Genomic DNA, 19347 nt, shown 5'->3' with positions numbered 1-19347 from the left:
ATTAAAAAATGTTTAATATGATAAATATTGATTAATTTAGAAACAATTTGTCTTAAATTATAATATTTAACAGTGTATAATGTATAGTAGTAATAATAATGGCAGTTAAAAATTATAAATATTATAAAATGTTTAATTTTATAAATGTGAAATATTATTATAAAGAAAATAAATGTCAGTGTAAAATTATAATACATAACAGTAAATAATGTATAGTAGTAATATTCATTGTTTAAAAAATATAAATATTATAAAATGTATAAATATTATAAATATTGATTATTTTTGGAGGAAAAAGTCAGTCTTATTATAATATAGAACAGTTTATAATGTATTGTAATAACAATAATGGCTGTTTAAAAATAATAAATAATATACATTTTTAATTGTATAAATATGATTAATTATTTTGGAATTTAAAATAGTAATTGTTAAATTATAATAAATATATCAATAAATAATGTATAGTTGTAATAATAATAATAATGGTTGCTTAAATTATAATTAATAATAAATGTTTAATTTTCGAAATATTATTGATTATATTTGAAAGAAAATTGCGATTGTGTAAAATTGTAATATATAACAGTTTATAATGTATTGTATTAACAGTATTGTTTTTTTACAAGTTATAAATATTATAAAATGTTTAATTTTATAAATATTATTAATTATTTTGGAAAACCAATGTTAGTTTCAATTATAAATATAGTAGTAGTATTGTATAGTAGTAAAATAATGGTTGTTTAAAAATTAATAAAAATAATAGATAGTCTTACATTAGATTATATAGCAATATATAATAACTAATGATTGTTTTGGTGATGATTGTAACATTTCCTTTCATAGTTTAGTATCATTTTGTTTTTTCAGCTTTAACATAAGCCCAATTCTATTGTTGTTTTTCAGAATAAAGATTTAGCGAATGGAAAAGCCAGCGATGACGAAGACGAGGATGACGATGATGAGCCGGAAGAAGCAGAGGTCGAGCCATCTAAAGAAGATGTAAATGTTGAAGATGACCTGGAGTATTATTACGAACACATCCGCTTCATCGACAGCATGTTAATCGGCTCTGGCGCTTTCGGCAAGAAGATCTCCCTCCAGCCCACAGACCCCGGCTACGAATGGAAAGCTCCCAAAAAAGCCCACAACTCCCACTTCTCGCCAGACGGGGGTGCTGACGAGTTCGATTACAGCTCCTGGGACGCCATGTGTTACCTGGACCCCAGTAAAGCAGGTGAGGAGGACGATTTTGTGGTGGGCTTCTGGAATCCCTCTGAGGAAAACTGCGGCACAGACATCGGGAAACAGTCCATCTCTTATGACCTTCACACGGAGCAGTGCATCGCAGATAAGAGCATAGCGGACTGTGTGGAGGCTCTGCTGGGCTGCTATCTGACCAGCTGTGGTGAGCGAGCGGCTCAGCTGTTTCTCTGCTCTCTGGGCCTGAAGGTGCTGCCACCGGAGAAGCAGAGTTCGGGAGGCTCTGCCGAGCTCCAGTACGGCTGGCTGAAGATCCCACCACGCTGCATGTTCGAACATCCTGACGCTGAACGCACTCTCAACCACCTCATCTCTGGCTTCCTGAACTTCGAGAGCAAGATCAACTACACGTTTAAGAACAAGGCGTACCTGCTGCAGGCCTTCACACACGCCTCGTATCATTACAACACCATTACAGGTCTGGATTTACACAGCACCTTGTTTTATGTAGCAGCCACGCCCATTATGAAAGTTTACATACTATATTATGACAATTTTATTATGAATTGTAATGATTTTTATTCAATAAATAAAAATGTTATTATTTATTAATAATAATAATTGTAAATGATGTATTCATATGATAATTATAATTATTGTCATTTATTCATTAATAATAATATTATACTGTTGCACTATGTAATGTTATTGTTCAAACTAAATTAAATTGGTTTTATTTACAGTAATACTATTTAAGAATCTCAAATTTACAATACAATAATAATTATTAATATAAAACATTTCCATTTTTATAAGATTAATATAATTGATTATATTTGTTTATGTATTAAATGTTTAAATTGTTATTATTTTTTGTTTATTTTTAATATATAATCTAATGCCATAAATTAATATAAAATGATAAATTGTCTAATAAATATTAAATCTAACAAGTCATAATAGTAAATATTAAAATAAGTCCTAATAAATTACTTATTACTATACAAATTATATAGTGTTATATATTTATGTATGGATATATACATAGATATCAAAATAATTAGATTTACAATGTACAATAATATAATTTTTCTTTATTTACTGTGTTTATTACTACTCGTTTTTGTGATAATCACATCAAAACTCAACAAAATGTAACTACAGTGTAGGGTTGTGTTTAAAAGAAGATGCCATCACGGATGGTCAATAGACATCATGATGCTTAGCTGACATCGCTATCCTCCACCCTGCCCCCATCGCGATCAGCCACCTGCTCGCAAAAAACACACACGGTCCCGTTTACACTAATACATAAAATGGCATTTTAGAACGAAAACATTTCACGTCCACACTATACCACTGAAAACACATCATGTGATCACACACAAACACACACTGTGTCATGCTGCTGCGTATGCGCATGTCTGAGCTACAGCAGTCGCAGTCAGCAGGTGTTTTATGCAAGATATTTTGGTGTAATATATAGTTCAACAAAAACAGGCCTAAACTTTTTAAGTTGTCCTATTTATTTTTATTGTAAAATGTATTACTTAAACTACATAAAGTAAAAGAATCCAACAGCTGATGTACAGTTGTCGGGTTTGATCCAAGCCAAAAACTCATTCTAAAAATGCAGCTGGAAAGAATCATTTGTTTGTCAATTAGCACACACTCCTCGTATTATCATGCACACTGCACGCACTTGGCAAGAAGAACTCTACAGAACAAAATACAGTATTTTCCATCATATTTTTCCACACGCACTTCATATTTTTCTTGTACTGTGTCACCGTTATATTAATGATCTGTGATATTAACAGTCTGATTTGAACCTTCTCTCTACCGGACAGATTGTTATCAGCGGTTGGAGTTTCTTGGTGATGCAATTCTAGACTACCTCATAACCAAGCACCTTTATGAAGACCCCCGGCAGCACTCGCCCGGCGTGCTGACCGACCTGCGCTCTGCACTTGTCAACAACACCATATTCGCTTCCCTGGCTGTCAAGTATGATTACCACAAGTACTTCAAAGCTGTCTCGCCAGAACTCTTCCACGTGATCGACGATTTTGTGCAATTTCAACTGGAGAAGAATGAAATGCAAGGAATGGATTCGGAGGTGAGCTGTTATCTGTGAAAGATATTAGGCCTTGGAAATCCTCCTTTAATTTATATGCTATCGTCAGCGTGGAAGGATAATATTTCATCAAGATTTAGTAGCATGACATCCTATCACTGGCGGTCATCGTCAATCTGGTCTGTGTTTGTGTTTGTTTTCATTTTTTGGGGATCGTGAAAATGCAGTTGGATTGAATTTATTTGGAAATGGTTATCTTGGCTCGGAATCTGGTCTTGTTTGACTGGAAAGCATTTTATGCCTAGGGGAAACAACTGGATATCGAAAGAGGAAAGACAAATTGAATAAAATAAGTAATGTTCTCCTTAATTACATAGCTGGATAATGTTGTCCCCGATATTAGACATTTAGGTCTTTTCAGCGTAATGCTAAAAGTAATTGATCGCAGTTCATTTTGAGGGGGAATGCCATTACAGTACTGCACAGCTGTCAGTTCACTTTTATATGAGAAAGTTCAACAAGAAACGAAAATTTGTTCTTTAATTTACTCGACTTCAGGCAATTTAAGATGTGGGTGACTTCTTTTCTTTAGTAGAACATTAAAGAAAATATTTAGCTCAAACTTTAAGATTCAAACAATATACAGGCAAAACTAAATTAATACCCTTGGCTTCTTACGATACATTAAGGTCTTGTGAAGGGAAATGATCGTCTGTCCAGGAAACTGAACATTATGGTACAGCATCACTACTTTTAATCCACGGCCTCAGCAAAAGAGGATGTCTGGTTCTTTTTCTCAAACCGTTTCTTTCAGACAGTCCACTTTTGGTTTAAAAGACTGATTAGCCAGTTTCTTTATTTCTTTATTCATCCTAATAATAATGCTGAAATTAGAGTTGCGATATCCGTTATAATACCTTTGTCAAATATTGCATTTAAAATGCATTTGACCATGCTTAAACTGATATTAAGTAAAAAAAATAAAAAAAAAAGAGGTGAAAATCAATTTTGGATGACATTAAAGAGTGACTTTTTGTGATAATCATTAAATTCAGAAATAAATGAACCCATAAGGGCGGATCACACTGAACGCTCTTTTGCATCGAGAGGTGCTTTTTTTGCATGAATTACTAACGGCTGCGTACCTCACATTTTAACCGCCTGCACCTTGCATTTGCGCCGTTGCATGCTGTGCATTTGCAGTTTTAATAAAAAATACAACTCTGAGCATAAAAAGCGAGTTACGTCAGTCGCTTCTTTTTCATTCTCCAATCAAATGAACGTGAGGCGGGGTTACCGTTGAGGTTACAGCAGTGTTTGTGTTGTCAAGACAATAAGTAGAATTTTGAAGATAGTGAGATGGTCAAAACATTGGGATCACTAGGATTTTTTAAAATAACCTTCTCCTCACCAAGGCTGCATTTATTTAATAAAAAATACAGTACAACTTGTAAAATAGTGAAATTTTATTGCACTATAAAAAAAAAACGGTTTAAAAGTAGTTTACAATTTAATTTAATCATTTATTCCAGAGATTTTTAAAGATCAATTTTAGCTTCGTTATTCCAGTCTTCAGTGTCACATGATCCTTCAGAATCCTCTAATATTAATTATTATTATTATTATTATTATTATTATTATTAATGGTAATAGTAATAAAAGCAATAACGAATGGAGTAATAATTTCATTTGAAACTACATACAATAAGTAAATAATAAATAAATATTTAACAACTTTTTTTACATTTGTGTGCGCGTGCGTTCGTTCTTTTTTCATTTTTTTCATGTTTCATTTTTTTTTTTTTTTTTTAAGATTTATTTTTGGCCTTTATTATTAGATAGGACAGATTTTAGACAGGAAGCGAAGTGGGAGAGAGAGACAGGGGGTAGGGTAGGGAAATGTCGTCGAGCCAGGATTTAAACTCGAGACGCCCTGACGTGCAATTGCACCATATGTCGGCGCGCTAACCACTAGGCTATTGCGCCGACATCAGAGACTTATAAAAGGTTGAGTGTTTAAAGTATACATAAATACAAATCTTTATATAATAAAAATGCAAAACAACAAATTTGCATTAATTGTAAATTCTTAATAAACCCACTACAATAAATTAACACATAATAAAAACAAAACAATAACAGTGTGAGCTGGTCATACATTATATGTATTTTTAGTGACTGACAGAGTGGGTTTGAGATGATTCTTCATATTAAAGATCATTTATGTGGTTAAACATGCCTAGCATTTATTATTTTTGGCAAATTAAGAAAGCACCTTTTAAAGTCTTCTACAGGTAGTTACACTAAACATCCGCAGGTCAGATATTCCACAGAATAAGTGCTTATTAATTCTGAAAACTATGATTATTTTTGCTAATTATGATTTTATTTAATTGACTGCTGTACGTTTCAGGTTTCATTTATTATGATTTTATTTTTATATATTTTTTTCTTAACCGAAATGTTTTTTGATCAATGGTTTTTGTTTCCGTTTGCTAAAATAATGTTGCTTACGACCACAGTTATTTTTTCAGAAAACCATTTTCTGCTGTATGTTGTGTATGATTAGTTTGAGAAATGTGAATTTGACATGGAAAAACACCATTTTCTGTCCTGAGAGAAAACACTTATTTTCTGCGAATGGAAGAGGGAAAAAATAGAAAGAACTGGAATTGTTTTTGCTCTCTCATAGCTTCGCCGATCGGAGGAAGATGAAGAGAAAGAGGAAGACATTGAAGTCCCCAAAGCAATGGGAGACATCTTTGAATCGCTAGCTGGTGCAATTTACATGGATAGCGGGATGTCACTTGAGACAGTTTGGCAAGTGTATTATCCAATGATGAGGCCGCTCATAGGTAAGAGCCAAAGACAAACTGACGAGTAAATCACTTCTACATTTCTATTTCGTCTGATTGTGTGCCGGCTCATGTGGCGGAAACCACAAGTTCAGTCATTTTCAGACGTCTGTGCCATTTTTATGCATGATGAAATGTCAGATTGAAATGCTCTGCTTTTGTTTTTGTCTCGTTTTCTAGAAAAATTCTCCGCTAATGTCCCTCGATCCCCAGTGCGTGAACTCCTGGAGATGGAGCCAGAGACAGCTAAGTTCAGGTGGGAATGTCTTTCCCTCATACGCAAGCAAACTCTTAACATAATCATCTGCAAAATACACTCATGGTAGCAATCATTTGAATGTGCAAAACTTGATACGCCGTAAAAGTCAGTGTATCAGTGTGTGGTTCAGAGCAAATATGATGTCATCTGAAATAGTATGAAGTCTTCAGTTTCTGAGTCTCTACAAACCCCTCCATGAAGATTGGAAGCTGTAGTGTGACTGTGTGAGAGATTAAAGCATTCAGGCACAAGAAGTTATACTATTTGTGACTTTAATAGAGATTCATTGTATTTAAAGTCATTTATGCAATAAACTCTATGCAGGGTTATTTTACATTTGATTGTTTAGTTTCTGCATCTGAAAATGGTTCGACTCCATCACAACACCATTTTTTCATCACAACACCACATTTTAATCAGTCTAAATTTATGAGTTATTTTCAAATAGAGCCGTTCAATCTGGTGAAATTGTATTCATATATATATATATATATAGATAGATAGATAGATAGATAGATAGATAGATAGATAGATAGATAGATAGATAGATAGATAGATAGATAGATAGATAGATAGATAGATAGATAGATAGATAGATAAACACATCAGAATGTCAACGTTTTCCAATATTGTGCAGCATTTGTGTATATATTTGTGAAATAATATAATAAATGAAAACAGCTTAGTTTTCCACAAGAAATTGTTTTTCCTACCAGTATAACACTGTATAAATGAGTCTTGTTAATACCATGCTGCCATGATTTTTACTAGTAAAATATATACTCACCGGCCACTTTATTAGCTACGCCTTACTAGTAAGTTGGACCCCCTTTTGTCTTCAGAACCGCCTTAATCTTTCGTGGCATAGATTGAACAAGGTACTGGAAATATTCCTCAGAGATTTTGGTCCATATTGAAGTGATAGCATCACGCAGTTGATGCAGATTTGTCAGCTGCACATCCAAGATGTGAATCTCTCGTTCCACCACATCCCAAAGGTTGGATTGAGATCTTGTGATTGTGGAGACCATTTGAGTACAGTGAACTCATTGTCATGTTTAAGAAACTAGTCTGAGATGATTCACACTTTATGACATGGCACATTATCCTGCTGGAAGTAGCCATCAGATGATGGGTACACTGTGGTCATAAAGGGATGGACATGGTCAGCAACAATACTCTAGTAGGCTGTGGCAATGACACGGTGCTCAATTGGTACTAATGGCCCCAAATTGTGCCAAGAAAATATGCCTCACACCATTACACCACAACCACCAGACTGAATCATTGATTCAAGGCAGGATGGATTCATGCTTTCATGTTGTTGACACTAAATTCTGACCCTACCATCCGAATGTTGCAGCAGAAATCGAGACTCATCAGACCAGGCAACCTTTTCCAATTATTTATTGTCCAAATTTGGTGAGCCTGTGTGAATTGTAGCCTCAGTTTCCTGTTCTTAGCTGAAAGGAGTGGCACCCTGTGTGGTCTTCTACTGCTGTAGCCCATTTACCTCAAGGTTGGACGTGTTGTGCTTTCAGAGATGCGCTTCTGCATACCTCGATTGTAACGAGTGGTTATTTGAGTTACTGTTGCCTTTCTATCAGCTCAAACCAGTATGGCCATTCTCCTCTGACCTCTGCCATCAACAAGGCAATCCCAGTAGATCAGCAGTTTCTGAAATATTCAGACCAACCTGTCTGGCACCAACAACCATGCCATGTTCAGAGTCACTTAAATCCCCTTGCTTACCCATTCTGATGCTCGGTTTGACCTGCATCAGATCATCTTGACCAAGTCTACATACCTAAATGCATTGAATTGCTGCCATGTGATTGTCTGATTAGAAATTTGCTTTAATAAGCAGTTGGACAGGTGTACCTAATAAAGTGGCTGGTTAGTTTAAATAAAAGATACAATTATTGTTGTTAATAATAATGTTGAAATGACATCAGTGTGTCAATAAACAGTGTTTTTAATTTGATTGTTTTTAAAAATTAAAAACTTTAAAAAAATTTTTTGAATAAAACATTAGTTTTGCCGCCTGCGTATAAATTGTTCAATTTACTTACAGAAGCATCAATGTTGTTTTTATGTATCATTAATTTGTGCTTCATCTCATAAATTTACCTTAATGTTATTAAAATCCTAAAAATGTCAATTATGTTTTACATTAAGTTTATTATTCAGCATGAAGTATTCTTGATTGATATTACAAAAAAAAAGCTTGCAATTGTTTTTATCTGATTTTTATTTATTTATTGTGTTTTATCAAATTTTTACATTTAAAATGAATATCGTTCGCTCTCTTTCTGGCAGCCCTGCGGAAAGAACTTATGATGGAAAGGTACGGGTGACGGTGGAAGTCGTGGGCAAAGGCAAGTTCAAAGGCGTAGGACGCAGCTACCGGATAGCCAAGTCAGCAGCCGCCCGCCGAGCCCTGCGCAGTCTCAAAGCCAACCAACCTCAGGTCCAAAACAACTGAGACACCCGGTCAAATACGCCGCAATGAACCAATCCAGTCACGGGATTTCAGCTCAATTCACATGGGGTTCATATTTCATGTTATTCTTTACGTGCGCAAACACAATCTTTTTTTCTCCCCAGCTTTGTTGGATCACGAGTGCTTTTCATGTATCGCAAGTGTTAAGAAAAAGGTCAGGTCTTCTTACACCCACAATTTCCCTATTTTTATTAACATTTAAAAAAAGAAAGATATATGCTCTGCTTCGTAGTAGTGGTTAAAATAGCTAAAGCTTATAGGTAGTATTACAGTGTACATAGTTCATAACTCCAAGCTATCAACTAAGTAAGAGAAAAAAAAAAAGTGACATACAAACACAAAATTCCTCAATCTGTGCACTAGTGCCAGGAAGGGCACGTAAGATGGTGTTGGTATTGGAAGTGTTTTAATCTTGAGATGACTTTATTCTCAATCAAACTTGCACTTCTGTAGGGTCCGTTTTATTAGATAGTTTTTTTTTCCGCCAGATCACAGCGGAATCGTTTTAGATCTATATTGTATTGAAAGTGAAAGGCCCTTGCATCCTTGAGACAGATAGGAATTTGACATTCCCGATTACTGTAATCAGCATAGTTGTGAACGGCACTTGAGGATGCATGTTCGTGTAGCCAACCGAATGGGTTGTATAGACGTCATAAAGCTACGTTATTAAAAAACAAAAAAGAATTACGCTATTAAATGTTTATTACGACATATATATGTTGATACTTGGGTTTCAGTAATGTCTTTTGATACTGATATTGATGATATTTAGTTGACAGTCTTTATGAACATTAGATGTCTCCATAGACTGACTTAGTTTTGATATAACGACACGAACGATAAACAGGAGGACATATCACCTGGGAAAATATGCTGCAGATTTTATATTTAAAAAAAAGAAAAAAACAACAACGGAAAGAGAAAAATAGCATCGGATAATTCTGTAAGACACAAAGCACCTTTACGTACGTCTTTAGGATATTTCGCTAGATGACTTCACGCGCATCGCTTACCAAAGTCGATATTGATGCAGCGTTGTGAGGTCGCACCTGTAAAAATCGATCCCTCAACATTCACACATTTGGAGATGTGGTAACCAGCCTTTAATTTAGCGTAAATGTGTTGTAGCCTCTCGTCTAGCCTAAATGTTTTCATATTAATAGGCATTCTTCACTTGAATACCTCAGTTAATTGCATGCATGTTTTTTTTTTTTTTGGTGCTATGTTTAAGCTTGAATTTCTCATCTTTTTTGCACTGTAACTGTATTACCTCTTAATTTTGTCTTTTTGAAATCTGTTGGATTGGTTTTTCTGTTCTGTCAGCTCGTCAGGCTGTAGAAATCATTTCCCTGTTGTGTATTCTTTTAGTTTTTATGCTTGAAGGGGAAATGCTGAGGAAAAAAAAAAACAGTTCTCCGCACATAAGCTTGATGCATTTCTGATGAGCTCGGATTTTCCTTCACGTGAAAACTGTTGTGTATCCTATTAGATGGGGTTGCTTGACACTTGAAAAAAATCGATGGATTGCACTCTTATAAGCCATGTGTCTCACTTTTTATTCTCTCTTTCAGTCTTACCAAGTCTAATCTGTTAAAAAACAGTTAACTAATCATTGATACCCCATATATAAGGGTGCAAATTTTAATAAAAAATGTGTGAAATTGAATTTTTACATCTTAAAGGCTACCTAATTTCCCCCTATCTCATTCTGTCTGTTTAGTTATTATGTTATGGACAAACTATTCCTGAAGTTACATTATCCCAGCCATTGCTACCTCAGAAGATCCTTGCGAATAGTTTGGCCTTATCATAAGATCTTGATGTGCTGATATGCCTTCTAACAAATCTGAATGGCATTAAGGCACAGTATTGCTTGAAAAAAAAAAACGCTTATCAGCACCTTAACAGGGGGATAAATATATACTCATGACTATTTGCACTAGAATACATTCCCACTGACATTAAGTTTGCATCTTTTAAATGGAGTTTGCTAAAAAAGCGGTGCCTTTCAACTCTGTAACATCGAAACTCTCGTCTTATGCTACTGTAGCAAGTTTTCGCATTTTGGTGCCATGCTTTATACTGGATATTGCCTTCCAATTGATTTGTTTATCATTTCGTAAACCATCTAAAATTTGACGTCGGTCCTGTCTTGAGAATGAGTGCAATCTGTTTCAATTTTCGCAAGAGTTGAGCGACCCTCTTTACATGATCTCAGTCGCAACCCCAGAATTTAGTATTGATAGTTATTGGAATTGAGCGGGATTCACATATTTGCTCAGCCAATGGCGTGAATTTGTGCATCAGGGTCAATGTGCGCCAGCCCTGCAATATGACACTGTTTCTGTAACCCTTAACCTTCAGACTATTGCAACTTTATTTTGTTTGTTTGTGTGTGTTCATATTTTTCTAGCTTGTTACGTATCCCCCCCTCCCCTCCTCAAGCCTCTAAAAGGCACACACTTATTTACCTTTCACAAGCTTTCTTCTCACTGTTGGTTTTGAACTTTCAGAGAATGTGAAATCACACATATGGTGCCACCGCATGGATATGAACTTTTTGTTTTCTTTTCTTTTTTTCCCGGACTTATTTTTTTTGCAATCTAATAATCAATGATCGGTTCCCACAGAACTGATAACACCTTAAAAAAAGGAAAGAATTGGAGTCTTTTATCATCTGTGGGAGCGTTTTGTTAAAGTGGTCCTCCATCGTATCATATGCTGCAGATTGTATTTTCCTTCATGGTGGAGAATAATTCTTTGTGTGTTGTTTATTATTACTTTCTTTCTTTTCTTTTTAAACATGTAGCACAAATAAGCATTGCACTCGGGCGCCATACTTTACCTCATGTCAGAATGATAAAAAAATAAAATAAGATAAAATACAAAACGTGTATATATGATGCCGTAACGTTTAAAGGAATAACTTGTGGTTTCGGCCTTGCTGCTGTTTGCAACGCTGGTTATTGTACCAATGTATTTAAAAAAAAAAAAAAAAAGTGATCGGAGAGATACAATGTGCCTGCAGGATATCATCAGAGAAAATACACTGTAGAAAAGTAGTTTCAAATCTCTACAATCTGGGGCTAAATATGTGTCCTATGTGTACATTCATGTCCTGCCTTAATGTAATTCTTTGAATATGGAATTGTAATGTAACCCGTCAAGTCTTTGGACTGGCATGATTTTAATATGTTGGGGCCGCGTCGTCCCTTTCCCCATCATCCCCTTTCTCCCATATTAGTTGGAGTATATACATCCTGATGTATTAGTGCATGTCAGTGAAGACTTTCCCTTCTCACCAACCTGTATTTCCTTTTTAGACTAAATACATTGTATAGATCTGATTACGTCAGCCCTAGATTTATTTACAAGGGCTTTATTTCATAACAAAGTGTCATATTTGTTTTTTTTAAAGACAAAAAAAAATATTGTAATTGCCTGATTTAAAAGTCAAATGCACTCTTAGCAGCAGCAAGGTGTTTAAAGACAACATAACAGGACTGGAATGTGTGGCGAGCTCCTTTTGCGGGGAGTTTATGGGATTGTTGAGCACCGTGGAGCACTAAAAGTTTTGAACGGGAATTATGGGCCACAAACTGCAGCTCAATTTCTGTATTTTTAAGGGACGTGTATTTAAATGACTCTTTCTCATTCATACTGTATCAGTGCTGCAGTGGTATGCATTCTGCACCTTATGGATCACAAAAACCTTTACAAAGTCTGCCCCCCTCCCCCCTCTTTTTTAAGTAATTGTAGCTGAGTATATCTACAATAAAGTTATGGTATGGTCGTTCAGTTGTGGGGTATGTGTGGTCTTTTTGTCACTTATGCTGTCTTCAATAGGTACACCTTGTGAGTACCAGGTTAGGGATCAAGAACTATCTTTGGAAACATTCAAAATAATTTGGTCCATATGGCGTCATATTTACTACAGATATTGATTATGTGAATCTCTATCTCAATATTTGTCATTGTACATTGATGCAAATCTCCCATTACAATAAATACCAATTGTGCTCTACAGGATAAAGATCTGATGGCTGTGGAGACATTTAGAGTTTATTAAACTCATAATGTTAAAGAAGAAAATTGGAGATGTTCACAATATGATGATGATCACAATATTTGCACACTGTGGTCATAAAGGGATGAACAAGGTCTACAACAATACTCATGTAGACTGTAGCGTTTAAACAATACTCTGCTGATGTTAACGGGCCCAAAGTGTGTCAAGAGAATATCCAACACCATTAGCACCAGCAGCCTGAACTGTTGATGCAAGACAGGATGCTATCTCACACTATGCTATCTGAACCGTGCCCAGACCAGTTTCCCGGATTGTTTGAGAAGTGTGAGTGTTCTGAATTAGGCTCACACGTGGTTCACTTGGGCTTTGGCGCAGTACACTTGTGTGTGAGAACGTGCCTGTGCTCGAGACTAAAGCGAGACATGGATTTTTAAAATCTGTTTCAGATTTATTAATCATTCTTACTGTTCAATAAACACAAGGTGTCATCCTTTATTAAAAACGCAAACCCCTCACTGCACGACAGCTGCACCTTCAGCAAACCTCCTAATTCCTGCAGCATGAAGACTTTATGACTGTTTATGATCGTCAAAAGTGGCGGATCTGTTCAGCGAGATATTTGACTGCATGTCACTGCATATCAAACAACTTAAGCGATAAAACTAAAGAAATGTCCACTGTGCTGAGCGAGAGCGCATCTTACTGACCAGCGCATCATCGATGATGTAAGGTTGCCCAGGCCCGAATGTGATATAAGTGCGAGCCGATGGGGGACAAGTGTGCTTTGGCTTGGTTCAAGGCAGCAGTACATAGTGTGAGTACACCCTTATGCTGCGGTCACTCTGGACTTTTTGCCACTATAAACTTCTATTCATACACATGCGAATGCGTTAGACCGGAAACGCAAGCTCGTGTGACAAGTTTCACAGTTCGCTGCGTTGCAAAGTTCAAGCAAGGTGAACTCTGACCTGCGAAATCGCATCATGTAATTGCGTGAGACAAATCGAAGATCAAAACATGACCTCTCTAGACAGAAATTTTTAATATGGACCAAATGGCTCACTTTTTTATATGTAATCCCGCCTTCTTTCACAGTGCCGTATGACAGATTTACTCTAGTGGGACTGTGGCATTACAAACAAAAGAAACATATCTACATACAATTTGAAATCTCTGCTTTTAAACAAACCAGTTACACTTGAAAACAAATGTTCTCTGGTTTTAAATTCTGAATGAAACCTCATGAATTCCCGCCATTCAAACGCAAATGACATGATGACAACTCATCACTTGAATGCCCACAAACTTGTAAACACAGAAATCGGGGTCATTTTGAGAAGAGATTTGCCATCAGGAAAAGGATAGCCAAAAAAAAAACGTCGTTTGGAAACAAAATTTTAAAACCGATGAAGTTAAATTTTATTGGTAATTCCAAATATGAAATTTAATCGTAAGCTCGGCAAACCATTTTGGAGGATTTGACGTTTTTCCATTCAAAGACACATGCATGCCCACTTGCCTAAAGGGACCACAGATTCAGTGTCACTGAAATCACCTTGCCTCTTCATTCTTGGTTTGAACTTGTGCAGATCATCTGCACCACATCTTATGCTTAGATGTGTTGAGTTACTGCCATGTTATTGGCTGATATACACTTGCAGTAACAAGCAGTTGAACGGGTGTTCCTAATAAAATGGCCAGTGAGTATATGTGCATTTCCAGATCCTGCCTGAAAAGGAGAAATGATGTATTAGATAGTTTTATGAGCTGCACGGCTGTGGCTACTAATACGGTGTGAAAAGCCCGGTCACAGGCCACAGTGTAAGCGTGGGCTTCGTCGTTCAAGTGCATGCTGATGACCTCAGTATTTTCCTAACCCAAGCAGTGCTCCTGCATCCCGTTTACGACTGTTCTGAGCCCGCTCCAGTTTAGATGGACTCAGCAACCATGACCGATGTTTTAATCACATTTGCACAGAGTCTTATGTAATAGATGAAGTAGGTATGAACTGTGTTTGCGAGTATACCTTTTCACTCTCCACGGGCCTTTTTATGGTCTTGTTGTATCCATTTCGCCACTTACACATTTTGTATGGCTGCATCGATGTTTGCCAAGAAGTAAAAAATAGCGAGTTGGAACGTTCACTCTTGGTAGGTGAGAAATGACCTCACATCAGCTGTGCAAGCATTGGAGCATATATTCTGATAGGAGAGTTTTGCCATGGTGTAATTAAAATGTGGGTTCGAAAGAGACATACTGTACGCTCGGTAGTATTTTATGAATTATGATTGCTAATGCTTGTTGATTTGGGACGGTTTGAGACCTATAATGCCAGCATGATGCTCAGAGTGTTCTTACAGTAAGGTTCAGTCCACAGTGAAAATCTGAAATGGTTTCAAATTCTCAAAGTGAATTGAAAATAAACAAAGAAAAGGAAAACATATTAATAGAAATGATAGAAAATGGGTAAAATAGTGTATTTATTACTGTATGTGTCTAAACAGACAATAGTAATCACCAAGACTATTAAAAGCTTGTGTTGTATGAGACACGTGCACACAGAAAAGTTCATGAATCAGACACCTCAAAAACACACCTTAAAGTGTATTTAAGTGTGAATAAAGAAAATCTAAATTTGCAGGTTTCAAAATGGTTCCATTAAAAAAAAAAAAAAAACAATTACAAAAAAGTATTTTCTTTTCTTACATAAAAAAAAATTGCAATGTTCCACAATCAAATTGTTTTCAGGACAGTTTTTGAAAAGGCCTCTAATTCTGCGTTCACACCAGATGTGGAAGAAGCGTCAAGCACGAGTGATTTACATGTAATGATATGCGTGAATGGCATGACGCGAATAGCACAATGCATATTGAATATTGTGCGCGTTTGACGCACTTAACGAACAAATAGGGCAAATCGCTCAAGTACGAAAATCTGAACTTCAGTGGACAATGCGCTGCGTTAACCAATCAGGAGCTTGCTCTTGTGGGGGCATGATTATGACGTAGCGCCTGTTGTTGGTGTCCCGGGGGAAAGTCTTCCTGCATACACCGACAACAGTTCATGAAACTGGGCTTGGCTTAGTCAGAAGCACCGCTGAAAGCCTCCGTCATCCAGGTTAAGTTTTTGGAGTATATGAGCTCACAGAGCTGGATGCACCTCTGAAAGCATCTAGTGGACACTGCTCCAAACGTATTAGCGCTGTTTTTCAGCCTTCATAAAGCACATAAACACAGTTATTTTCTTCATAAAATTCATGTCAGACATTTAGCAACGAAGCTACAGTCACCGGGCAGACAGAAGCTCTTTCCATGATGTGAATCCGCGTCTCTTCTGAAGTAATTTTGACTCGCGAATGAAGCGAGTAAACGCGTCTATTTACGTGCGAATACCGCAACTTATCTTCACATTCCACGTCTGGTGTGAACACAGCATTAGTGAAGTAAAATATCCAGCTAAGGCTTAAATCCAGAAGTGCACCAGGTTTAAAACTATTTATTCATTTGTAAAATAGCCGACTCAGAGTGGTTCAAATGAATCGTTGGGGTAACAATTTTTTTGGCCTGATGTCAATACAGAACTTAAGTCTTAGCCATTTTTGTTGCATGCACAGAGCCAGGAAAATTTACATTTTTTTATTATTCTTAAGAGATTCATCCATATGGGTGTACATATGCATATTATTTAATAAAATTCTGTCTGAAGATTCAGTGAGATATGGAAAAGTATGTTCAGCATGTTTTGTATAAGATTTTTGACATATTGCTTCAGCTTACATAACCATGTCCATATAGACAAAATCACAAAAACTGATAATGCTTAAATATTTAAAGATCTTTTAAAATTATGGTCATTATACTCTTAACACAAAGTTTTGTTCTTGTACATCTTTTAGAAAACTTTGTGTCTAGTAAGAATTGAGGCACATTCTAGCCTGAAATATTTTCATCCCTGATATGATAGAGGATCTGAATTCATTTATTACAAATAGTGTACAGTGGTCTCTCTCTATAACACGGTTCACTTTTTCGCGGCCTTAGTTTTGATAGTGGTTTTGGTACAATTTGACATTTTTTTCCAAAGTGCACTGTGTTCTGCATCCTAATTAGTGCATTGTGTTCTGCGTCCTGACTGGCTGTAGACCCTTGTCAATCAATCCCCTTTGTGCCTTATCTCCTGTACGGTATAGAATGCGTTCAGCTTGCCAAATGTACATAAATCTTCGATCGCTAGCAGTAGCTATGTTTCAATACGAAAATGCAAATTAACTTTATGCACAAAACTGGATTATCGCATAAAAAATGTGCAAATAAAGCAGCGTTTCCATCCAATGAGTCAAAGAGAACAAAATCGTTTTCCTGATTAACTGGCTCCAGATATCAACAGTAAAAACTGCATTTGCTGCGGTAGGACAAGCTGCGGGAATCTTTTCCTTATTTAATAAATAACTTGCACTTCAGGAGGCAATCCTGACACGCAATGAATGCGCGGTGATGTTTGAAGGCGTGAGTCGCAGAGCACAGATGCTCTTGACGCACTGAAAACAGTGTTGCATGCAGAACTGTTGCAAACTATTTATTTGTGTTGAATTTAAACACACAAATTAAGTTTAATAATGTTCAACTTAATTTGTTTGTTTAAATTCAACAAAAATAAAGTGTTTACAACCACTTAACGTAAAAAAAAAGATTAAATCCAAGGAATTATCTCTGAATCATTTTTTTCAGTGCAGTTCTGGAGGTCATTAATAATATAATAACACTGATACTGAAACGGTTAAGACCCAATTTGACGAAATTAACAGTTCAGTTGTTTTACAGTGTGCTCAGCCTGCTGGATTGTCCATTTACACACAATTTTATCATCACGTGATCTCTTATAATAAAATTACATGACCTTCTTTTAAGGCGCATACTAGAATTTGTATGGTAAAAGTCTTTCCATCTTAGTTTATGTCCATCTTTTCATATCAAATAAAAGGTTTATTCTACTCAGTTATGCTTATATGTTTTCATCCACATTTTCAAAATGTATGCACATCTTGGTGTTTCCATCAACCTTTTTTTATGCGCATATCCAAAATGTGCATAATAATAGACGGATGGAAACAAAGCTGGTGTGTGTCTAAAGTGCTGTACTGTGATGTAGTATATATTTTCTTCCCACAATGTTGACGAAATGTTCTGCACTGTCAAAGGCACCTGAGGTAGCACCCAAAATGCAGAGGAAGATGCTAGCCGTCGCACCAAAAGTTCACCTCTTGACATGCTAAAGAAAGGTAGAAGTTACAAGACTGTAGGGCACCATTACAGAATAAATAAATGAAGATCAAATAGTTTAGATCTTTGGTTTCATTCTATTATACTGGACTTATTTTTCTATGAACTTTAAGTGTTTAAATAAAAGAGAAAAGTGTGACAAAGTTAATGGCTGTCTGAGAAAAGTGTATAACGTGTGCAGTGAGGGGTTTTACAGCCTTAAAACATCTATAACCATTGTAAAAAATAAAGTGGACCACATCGCAGATATCACCTATTGCAGGTTTTTTTTTTATTTATTTATTTTTTTTTTTACATATTTCCCTCGATTAACGAGGGACCACTGTAGTTAAATCATCCGCCAGCAGGGGCTAACCTGCCAAAACCTGACCTTTTGATTCAAACAATGGAGGTCATAAATATTTCTTTCTTCATTCTAGCAATTACATTTTGTGTCCCTGAAATGTCCATCCTAGCCTTTAAGGCTCTGTTCTCAACTTAATCTTGTGACAGGGAGACTTGATTAAACGGCTTTATATCATTTTAAAATCTAAAGAATGTTCTCAAAGTGATTTTATCTTCAACTACAGCACTCCTGATGAAGTGCTTGAGCAGATCACCTGGGAAACTCTAAGAGGGAAAAGTTTAACAAGCCTTTATTCGTCAGAATGTAGATAAAGGAGGGAAAAGAAATATCTCTAGCTGTTGAAAAGACGTACGTATGCTTTTCTGGGTCATATATATATATGTAGGTGGAATGCAAATGGCGTCCAGTGCTCTGAAGCGGGATCAGGCGGGGCTGATATGCTGAGTGTGGGAATGAGCGGCTAATGGTGACTTATTACCTGTGTTGACAATGTGCAGGCTTGTGCCGTGTCATTTGAGCCATTTATTCTCCGCGCTATAAAAACAAAGAGATGACGAATAAATATGCAGAGGGGGGCTCATTGTTTTCCACTTGCTTGGTTGCCAAAACTTCTTACTGACCTTTCGAACGCAGGTCCCCAACCAGCGCTAAACCGTCTGTCACTCAGCGCGCGAGTCGCCCTTTCGACCTCAGCATCTTGCTTTTCTCTCTTTCAAGCTCCAGAAGCAGGCGACAATCGAAATCGAGCATATAGCAAGGCATTCCGGTCAGCGCGGTCATTTGTTTTCC

At 36.3% G+C, this 19347-nt stretch overlaps 1 protein-coding gene and 1 long non-coding RNA gene across 9 annotated transcripts in view; one reads left to right on the top strand and one right to left on the bottom strand.

Moving 5' to 3' along the window:
• dicer1 (dicer 1, ribonuclease type III) overlaps positions 1-12701 on the top strand; it is a 57259-nt gene extending 44558 nt beyond the window's left edge. For all 8 annotated transcript variants that reach the window (XM_005158665.6, XM_021467115.3, XM_005158666.6 and 5 more), the window contains 5 exon segments: positions 910-1684; positions 3057-3325; positions 5976-6138; positions 6319-6394; positions 8717-12701. In XM_005158665.6, the coding sequence (XP_005158722.2) occupies positions 910-1684; positions 3057-3325; positions 5976-6138; positions 6319-6394; positions 8717-8882 (1449 nt within the window). In that variant the 3' untranslated portion in view covers positions 8883-12701.
• Positions 1-19347, bottom strand: part of LOC141378552 (uncharacterized) — a 109689-nt gene that overhangs the window by 5725 nt on the left and 84617 nt on the right. The gene's annotated exons all lie outside the window — the stretch shown is intronic.

Source organism: Danio rerio, chromosome 17, assembly GCF_049306965.1.
Source record: "Danio rerio strain Tuebingen ecotype United States chromosome 17, GRCz12tu, whole genome shotgun sequence".
Classification (NCBI taxonomy): domain Eukaryota; kingdom Metazoa; phylum Chordata; class Actinopteri; order Cypriniformes; family Danionidae; genus Danio; species Danio rerio.
Note: the sequence above shows the minus strand (reverse complement) of the source record. Positions and strands in the feature narration are given on the sequence as shown.